Source organism: Serpula lacrymans (assembly GCF_000218685.1).
Source record: "Serpula lacrymans var. lacrymans S7.9 unplaced genomic scaffold SERLAscaffold_1, whole genome shotgun sequence".
Taxonomy (NCBI): domain Eukaryota; kingdom Fungi; phylum Basidiomycota; class Agaricomycetes; order Boletales; family Serpulaceae; genus Serpula; species Serpula lacrymans.
Window position 1 is genome coordinate 696,723 of NW_006763290.1, and position 9,969 is coordinate 706,691.

General features: G+C 41.2%; 2 protein-coding genes across 2 annotated transcripts; both read right to left on the bottom strand.

Moving 5' to 3' along the window:
• Positions 1 to 1,694: 1,694 nt before the first annotated feature.
• On the bottom strand, positions 1,695 to 3,124 carry SERLADRAFT_431737 (uncharacterized protein; the record flags this gene model as incomplete). The annotated part of the gene is made up of 6 exons (XM_007312069.1): positions 1,695 to 1,875; positions 1,931 to 2,029; positions 2,077 to 2,184; positions 2,235 to 2,360; positions 2,908 to 3,047; positions 3,101 to 3,124. 6 exons carry the CDS (start codon positions 3,122 to 3,124, stop codon positions 1,695 to 1,697), a joined length of 678 nt encoding a protein of 225 aa, XP_007312131.1.
• A 4,414-nt stretch (positions 3,125 to 7,538) lies between these two features.
• On the bottom strand, positions 7,539 to 8,520 carry SERLADRAFT_404509 (uncharacterized protein; the record flags this gene model as incomplete). The annotated part of the gene is made up of 4 exons (XM_007312070.1): positions 7,539 to 7,657; positions 7,739 to 7,796; positions 8,022 to 8,070; positions 8,252 to 8,520. 4 exons carry the CDS (start codon positions 8,518 to 8,520, stop codon positions 7,539 to 7,541), a joined length of 495 nt encoding a protein of 164 aa, XP_007312132.1.
• Positions 8,521 to 9,969: the final 1,449 nt, after the last annotated feature.

Genomic DNA, 9,969 nt, shown 5'->3' on the forward strand with positions numbered 1-9,969 from the left:
TGCAGTATATGACACTGTTCCACTTCCGAAGGGAGTAAAACCCATCACATCAAAACCTGTGTGTCTGGATCAAGTTTGATCAAAATGGAAACATTGAGAGATACAAACTCCGGATTGTTGCACGAGGTTTTACTCAAAGGGAGGGGATTGATTACCAGGAGGTTTTTGCTCCGGTTGCAAACTTAGAGTCAATCCGAATTATTCTAGCCCTGGCAGCAAAGTACAACCTAGAACTTGATCAAATGGACGTATCCACAGCTTATCTCAATGGAGAACTTGAAGAAGAACTGTACATGCTTCCTCCAGGGGGTGTTCCTATCCAACCTGGATACTGCTGGAGATTGAAGAAATCCATCTACGGGTTAAAACAAGCTGGTCGTACATGGAACAAAACTTTTGATCCCAAGCTCCAGGAGCTCGGTTTCACAAGACTAAATGCATAAACATGTCTCTATGTATTCCGGGACAACAAACAAATATGCTTTGCTGTTGTCTATGTAGATGACCTCCTCCTAGGAGCTTCATCCCGGAAATTCATGGATATCACAAAAGCCAAACTCGAATCCATATTCAAAATGCGGGACCTTGGAGAAGCAAAATACATCCTTGGAATAGAAATCCAACGTGATCGTTCAAACAAAACAATATCCCTATTGCAACACCAATACATTGACACAGTCCTGGAGCGTACTGGAATGAAGAACTGCAAACCAGTATGGACACCAATGGCCCATGGATCAAAACTCCTTGCAAATGCTCCAGGGGAAGATATTGTGCAACACAAGATGCATATTGAAGGGCGTCAAGTGTCATACCTCTCAATTGTAGGCTCCCTCATGTATGCCATGCTCGGAACCCGCCCAGACATTGCCTATGTCGTTGGAATACTAAGCAGGCATAGCTCAGCTCCAAGGAGCCATCACTGGGAAGCTGCAAAATGTGTCCTCCGATATCTGAAAGCAACCAGGGACATGGAACTACAATATGATGGCACAGATGTCTCCATGGACATGGATTCCTATGGATATTCAGATGCAGATTGGTCTGGAGACCCAGACACGTCTCAATCAACATCAGGGTTTGTTTTTATCACCATCCGAGGAGCAATCTCCTGGACAAGCAAAAGACAAAGCATGGTAGCTTTATCCTCCACAAAGTCAGAGTACATTGGATTGAGCAATGCTGGACAACACCTTGCATGGCTTTGGACATTTTTTGAAGAAATTGGACATGCTCAAAATGGACCTACAACATTGCACTGTGACAATCAAGCAGCTATCATTCTTACACGAGATCTGCAGTTCCGTGCTCGCACAAAACACATTCAACGGAAATATCATTTTATCTGAGATGACTTAGTATCAAATGGAGAGGCAGTAATCAGATATGTTCCTACAGGAGATATGGTTGCAGACATTCTCACTAAACCACTCACTCATGAAAAACACTGGAAATTCTCTAAAGCTATGGGACCACGGTTGCACTCGAGTGGGAGTGACAAAACTGGATAAACCCGGTCTCTGCCGAAGCAGCCATTGTTCTCCATGGAGCATAGCCACCACTCCATGGAGTAACCATTGTTCTCCTAGGAGTCATTATACTGTAGCGAGTAGCACCTCCGACTATAAGTAGTAGGGGGTTTAGTATAGGAATACCTCAGTCATTTCTATAGCCTCTCGGGCAGCGGCTGAGTTTCACTTAGTTTTGTTACCTGCAACCCAAATTGTGAATGGGTTATTGGTTCTTTTTTCGCAAAGGTAATAGGTCCAATCTTTGTTACATCTTTCGAGACCCCAGGCATCAATGTCTGGCAAAGTGTCAATGCTGTAAGTATGGGTTTCTTTGTTGGCATAATTGAGGAAGAGTTGAATGCGGCTGTAAGATATTTTGAAAAAGCAGTTTGCGTTGACAAGTGAAAAACAGATCATACCAAATGAGAGCATCCTCAAGGGTTGTGACCATATCTGGATCAATAGCAACATTCACTATCAATTCCTCTGTTGCATTGCGTGGTTTGGCATCCTCAGTGCTGAGAAAATATCAGTAGGAACTTTCCAAGAAGAGGGTGAGACGTACATTAAGTGATTGTCAACCTTTTTAGAGGGAATGTCTTTACTCTCAACAAGCTTCTTATCACGGATGGATGCAACAGTAGGCGTAAGTTCCTTACTTTCAGTCTCCAGGCTGACGAAGGAATAAGTAGTTGTGTTCAAAGAGTATTGTGAATTGCTTACAACAAGCAAGAATCAGTTTCTGGAGCAATGTTGCCGTTGTCGGAGTGATTGTGCGTTTTAGAGTGTAAGACATCCAAATTGAAAACATGTTCAGAAAATTCTGACACTTCTGACAAGGTGTCGCTACTGCAAGGTATAATCAAAGATCATGGAGGGTGAAAACCCTTTACCTCCCTTCCCCAGGACCTTTTGTCAGTCTCGCCTTTTTTACATTAACTTTTGGAGGAGTAGTGGTACATTTAGAGGCAGGCATGGTACTCCGAGAAGGGGGAAGATAGTAGTTGAGGAACAAGAAGAACAGTTGATTTGAGGCCAATTGTTGCGACCGAACCAAAGGAGTGGAAGGTTCAGTGTGTTGTCATCTCATCAAGAAGAAAAAAATGAAAAAAAGGGAAGTCTGAAAGAGTGATCAGAAAAAAACCCATGACAGGGGTGTTATGGAGCGTCAGTGTCAAAACAGGCCTGAATATGAAATAAGTGAATTGGAAAGCATAGGAGGCAGGAAGACTTATTGGCAACACAAGTAAGAAAAGACAATTGTATTGCTCAAAGAGTTGTTCTTTGTCTTAACAGTGAACGGTGAAGAAATTGAGAACATTGTAGAAAGTTTACAGTATTTATAAAAAGAGTTGAATTGTATAGTAAGATAAATTGTCAGTCACAGACAACAGACTCAGTCCCTTCACCGCATGTTTTTGCAGTCGAGGGAGAAGCTGAATTAGCAAAAATGAGACCCACCTTTGTGATGGCAGGTGAAGGTTGAGTGGGTGATTTGGGGATGACTGTGCAGTTTGTGGGAGTTATGACACCAAGCTGTAGGAGGATTGAGTATTTGACAAAAAAATTGAACAGGGACAATGACTCACTTCATGAGCATCAGTGGCAGACATTAGCTGGCAGACATGTTTGACATTGAGATGTGCACGGACCTCCCTTTCACCTATGCAAGAAGTCTTGACACTGATGTCGAACAATGCTCTAATCTCAATGAAGTCGCTATGAGAGAACACTGCTTGGGAACATGGTTGAACATCTCCATTTTGCTGTGTTCTTCCCATCTGAAGTTTCTCAGTCACGCGCCAAGTGTTGTTGACAGCACGAGCCCAATTGAAAGGGTTGTCAGAAGGATGTAAAACACTTTGGATGTGTACATTTGACGGTAACACCTAAAAATGAACGTCATATTTTGCTATGAATAAGGAAGGGGTTAATGGATGCCTTTGTAAAAACATGATGTTGCATAACAAGCTCCCCCTCCAGGTCAATATAGGGGTGTTCTCCCTCACAATTACCAAGGGAGATGTGTATGAATCACTACATGTTACTGATTGTTTGTAGGGTATGTTCCCATAAGCCACTGTGGCCTCCAGAAGTGACACATAAAGTTGGTATGGCACCTGCAGCACGGGTACATGCACTGTGAAAGGGAAACACTGAAAATAAGTACGGAAATGATATCATGCTAAAGACTTACCTGTTCCACATTTCTAGAGGAGACAGTTGATGTCTGCCTAAAAATCCTTGCAGACGAACTGTGATGGGATATAATGTTGTAGGATCGAGGTTAATGGTCTTGTACAAGAGAAGTGACTGTGGGTTCGGTCTGATGAACAAGGGTTTTGTTGAACACAGGCCCATTCACTGATGTCCTTGAACGTGGCTGGTACAATTTTCCAGGAGCTTAAGGAAAGATTGATGGTGTGAGTAATGTCTTCAGCAATGTTGTGAGGTCATTGTTCGTATATGAAAAGTCCAGTGTTATCTGTAGGAAAGATGAGCAGTGCGTAGGCCAAAGAAAAGTATATTGTTACAATTAACATACCAGCACCTACTTACGCTTCACTTTTGTACTTCTACTTTTATTTTCCAAGTCACATGACCAGTCATGTGACCATTTACTTTACTTTACATTTTCGACTTTTCATAGTCACATGACCAGTCATGTGACATATCACCTGACCAGTGTCTAGACTCATCATGTGACTGGTCACATGCTAGACATCGGACTTTGAATTTTATTTATAACTGTACAGTACCTCATGTATTTTAGTATATATACAAGAGCAATACATGGGGAAGGACTCAGCGAGTCCTCCTGTTGTCTAGCACAACCAACTCATTGCAGCCAAAGGGGTAACCACTCCCCATCATCAATAGGACATGGCAATAAGATGCATTTTTTTGGGATGACAAAGAGAGCAAGGGAGATTTTAAATGCATTGTGGCAAATGATTAAGAGGGGGGACAAAAAAAAGCAGCTGATAAGGTGTTGTGAAGGTACAAGTGAATTTTCAATAATATAGGCTGATTCTTAAAAGTGGCAAAAGACACATGATAAAGCAGACAAAACCATCATCTGGAAAATCAAAACACCACCTGCAATGTCTTTGTTTGTTAACAAAGATCCCTCTGGTTTTTTGATGTCTCCATGCTCTGTCAAAATTGTGGGGTTGATGTTCAATAAAATGTCAGTCCCCGACTCGGTTTTTTTTTGGAACAACCAGTTGCGAGAACTACATGGCCGTCCAATGTTATCTGATCCACCGACTCCATGACACCGTCAGTCCGTTCATCATTCATATACCTGAATTCTTTTGCATGTTGCGCCAATTTTGTGGCATGGTTTTAGGATCTGTTGCATTGCATTATTGTGAGTTGGGTGGATGGCAGGCAGGAGATATGAATATATATGTGCCATTAGAGTGCAAAAATAAAGTGTTGAGGCATCTAGACTACAAAGAGGGATACATGGGTTATGGTAGAGAAGGAACACATGTGGAAGAAAAGAAAAAGGAAACAGGGATTGCTGAGGTGTTTACTCTCTGCAATGGAGACAGGTGCATCAATGTTGTGGTCGCCAATGGATCAGCCAGCATTGCACCCATCATTCACTTTCATCTGACAGCGGCAATGAACTATATATCAGGCAATGGCTTTTTTTCTGCATATCCCACAACCACCAACCAGCACCGAGCCATTGTGAATGTGAATCATATGGACGAATACTTTTCTGATCTGTTGGAAAATCCAAGCTTAGCAAAGTATGCCTCTCACAGATACAATATCCAGGAGAACACATCCGGATGGGACAATGAATACAAAATGCACTGGTGTCAGGTTGATTATGTCTGCCCACATACTATTCACCACACATTTGACCATATTTGTTTGTTTGCCAAATTCCAACTGGACATATGATCGCAAATGGGACCGCTAATGGAGGTAGTAAGGAGGTACTATGATCACAGCTTGGCTGTCATTTGGTACTTGGGGGGCACAAAGTGCAAAGAAGGATATGAGCTTTTAAAACCTTTTGTCACCATGAAAGGAGCGGGGTCCATTTTTCAGTAGACCGTGATAGAGTAGTGGCTCCAAATGTAAGATGTAGAGCAAACACAGTTTGATAACATGTCAATTGATCAATACTGTGTGGGTTGATGACAACTTTCAAAGTCTATTAGCATTTTTGCATCCAGATCAGATAACCGCTGAAATTTGGACCGGAAATTGTGAGCAAGTTGTCCAGTTACCTTAGACTTGGGAAATACCTGCAGAATTATTACGTCTGCCAACTCCTTCACATGGGACAGCATAACACAGGCACTTTGAAGGCTGAAACATCTTGCAAGGTCTACAATAACTTCATGCAAGGTTCTGCCTTGTACCTTGTAATCTGTAAAAGCATATGCGGGTAAAAGAGGTAACTGCTGTTGTACTATCAGAAACTTGATTCTAATGTTATTTACATAGGTGAACCTCGCCTTTGTTGGCAATATGGGTACCATTTCAAAAGGTAGGAATGGAGCCTGTAATCCACAACCAGGTACATTAACATATGCGCAATCTGCAAATCTGCAAATCTTCAACCTCTCTCATCTTCTGAATATTTTATATTGCTCACCATCCCTTCTGCGCCATTAACCAATTTACATTGTATAGCAGCATTTTCAGTTATCATCACAGGCATACCAACAACCATGGGAAGTATACCCAAGCTGTCATTTGATACGTTGGATGGTATAGTCTTCCAAGCTATTTTGCCAAGATCATCATCAAGTGGCTCTTTATGCATTACATCACTGGAGTGAAAAAGGCCTAAATGTTGAGCAGTAGAAGCAGCGTAAGTTTTACATTTTGCATAATTGATTACATCTCTCACAATCTTTTCAGCAACAACAACGGGTGTGTGTCTAGATTGTTTAACTTCTTCAGGTTTGTGAGCCACAAGACAAGGCATGATCCTCTGTTCAAGTACAGTGAAGTCTGATATGGAGCAGTTTACACTGTTTCCTGTTTGTTCAATTGTCATAGGTTGCAAACCATCCCAAGTACGTCCTTCCCAAATCCTCTGTAACAGGTTCACAAATGCAGGGTCCGATTTTGCCCATAATCTTTTTTAAGTTTGACAATGTCTGTCACTTGTCTCCACAAGAAAGCATCATGGAGAGCACTTTGACCAAGTTTGTGCTGTGTTGTGTTTGGTGACAGGTTATGCAGCAACTTGTGGCTGAACAAAGCACTATCTTTCACAGGCTTCAACTGACCAAAGTTGCCCGTGAAAATCACGTTGATCCCACCAAAAGGTTTATCACGATTGGGACTGTCATGACTCTTTGCTAATAACATGCGGCAAGATATTATTTTCCAGCTTGCTTTGATTCGGTTTGTTTTTTGACCTAGGTAAAAATGTCAAAGCATGAGTGGTGTACCCACCAATTAACACTGCGGCACAGCCTGTAGGCGCACTCAGTAAGATTTTATTTGACAATTCACAACGGTTGAACAGTTCAACAATGGACATGATAATGTGACTCTTGCCAGTCCCCCCTATACCCGCAATGTAGAGCAACAATTGATCAGGTTTACTGTGTAATACATGTTTACCAACTATGCGAGATGCATGTTCTTGTTCTTTGTTGTCATTCAAGCCCATATCACTTACAACGGAATTAAGTAACCTGTCGGGATATTGTCTAAGATCACTTTCAGCATAGTTCTAATAGAGAGAATTGTCATCAGCCAATTCCATCAGTAGTGTGGAAGGATTGAGCCGTTGTCATTTGTGACAATGCTGTAAGGTGGGTTCTACTGGGTATACGTCTGGTTCTTTATTAAGTGGTTTTTTTTTCTTTTTTTCTTTTTTGCCATCCAGTCAGCCTGCTTTTGTATCTGTGCACAATCTAGATTATTGCTAACAGAAGGTACACTGAAATCTCCTGAAGTTGTATGAAATAATGTATCATTTACTTCCAGGAAACCTGCCCGTTCCACCATGTTTAGAGCATTGTGTGCATTTCTGAGCACTCAAGGGACACCGTGAACACTGTCATGGGTATTATGGGCCATAGTGGCGGTCTGCACTTCAGTGTAGAATCCGTTTAAATTGTCCACCTTGACATCCAACAATGAGATACGCAAGGAATCTATATTGACCGGAGGTCGCACGTAATTAATGCCCACTAGTGAAGGATCAATCTGTTTACCTTGTTGACGATCACACTCACTTGCATTGCAGGCATCTTTACACTCATTTTTGACATTCATATTTGCTATGACAATTTGCTATTCAGGTTTGAATTGATATGATGTGAATACTTCCTCCCATGTCTGATGTTCAGCTTTCAGGTCCGATGGTTTTCTCCGATGTTTGAATAATATAAGCATTGCATTCATTTTGCATTTTATCCTGTCTAGGTATTGCTGTCCCAATTAAAACTGGGACCAGAGGTTCATCTCAAATTCTCATAAGGTGTGTCCCATGTTGAGGATGATCTATATCTAACTTACCTTGCGGAAGCGCTTTCCTTCCATGCCGCTGTCTGCTGCGTGAATGAGTCTGTCTTATAAAATCATTCTCCTGTAAACTCTGGAGGCGCATATCTTCACGAGCGTGAAGGGTTTTTTGGACAAGTCCAGTGTGGTCCCACAAGCACAATAAATCACATGGTTGTTCATGACTCCTACAACGATAGTCCGTAAGTTCACTGGATACTGTCACTTTGTTGGTTTCTACTGACAGGAAAGCCTGCTCTCCCTGTAAATCTTTTATCTGATCACGCCTCACAGAATTATCAACTGTGTCAGTTTCATCAATGGCGTGGTAATCCTCATTTTGAAAATTGTTGTTACCAGAAGTAATGTCTGGAGTTTCTTCATGAAGTTCCTTTCTCACATAACGGTCAAACTCATACCAGCGCAAAAGTTTGAATGCATGACTTGAATAACAATCTCCTCCCCCCACCAGGTAACTCATTACTTGTTGGTGGAACAATTCTTGACAAACCATGATAGCATTCATACTCTTCATGAATAAACTCTTATTTTTATCGGAGCTAGTGGATTACACGCCCATGTATTTTAAATTGTTTTGTTTGATAGCATATTTCAATGCGTCTAACCCCACATGCACAGGTAGAGAACTTTCTGTGATGCAATCAGTCACATAATACACAAGTGCTTTGGCAGCCTGACCAGAACCAATATATTTAATATCCATGTTGCATCTCATCAAGAACAACACTAGATCACTAAAGTTGTTTACACGAGGATGCAAACATCTCAGCAGGATCAATTGCAACACAAGGTCAATTTCTGTAAATGATCTAGTCATTCTATTGATCCTTATTCTACAATGTGCATTGTCTCGAGAATCTCCTGCTTTTAGGTGTTTCCAGCATGTGTCAGTACGCTCGTGCCAATTGCAAAGAACAGCTAACTCTTTAACAACTTCCTGGAAATCCCGTTGAAAATCTAGCTCATTGTGGACGTCATCTTCTAAAGTTTTGCCTTCTTCAAGGCATGGGTCTACGGTACCTGTTGGACGCAGTGGTTTAGACAATATTGTTCCATTTGGTTTGTGTAAGACCTTTTCCATCCCAGGCAGTTCACAAGAGACAATAAACTCTAACCATGCAATGATTTGTTGCTTGTAGGTCTCGTCTTTTATTTTATCACGTAATTTTTGCAGGTTGGGATTGCCTTTTAACCAGATCAGCATGTGACAATGAAGGGTACCACAACCTTGAGCCTCTACCATACCATAGTACACTTCACTGTGACCAAACAATCCAGCCTCTGACTTTCCATGTTCAAGGATTATATTGATAAAACCACACAGCATCGAATCACAAAATCTAGTGGCAGGTCCAGGGTTACTGGCGACAAATGCCGACCTTTCATATGATGTCATGGCTTTCCAATCATCAGGCACTATGTTTCCAAAAAAACCAAGCAAAGGATGGCTGATGTCATTAGGGTTGATTGTAATGAACAGGGCTGGTGTTCCATACTTTTTCATCAATGCATGTACTTCATTCCAACGACAAAGTTTATACCCCATGCTGCCTTTCACCTCTTTCTACATCAACTTTAATTGCGTAAGGAGCTCAGCAAAAACTGCTAATATGCCCCTTAGTAAAAAGGTGTTTTTTTTCCTATTTTAAACCTTAATAGGAGAGACACAAATTGGCTACTTTATAAAAGTTGTTTGGGGTGAATAGTTAGGTTAAGATACTTTTTTAGTACGTGCAAAAGCGATAAAAGGCAATCCCAGAAATATAAATCTGACTCCTATAGTTACTTTATCAAGAACAGTATCATTGCACTCAATACAAAAGAACCAAAGGCCTATATATATGAAGTCAGAGTATATAGACAAATTAAATGTATGGTCTAGTTTTGACACCAGATGCTTTAAGAAGTAGAATTGAACTACCAGATCACTCCTTTTCCCAGA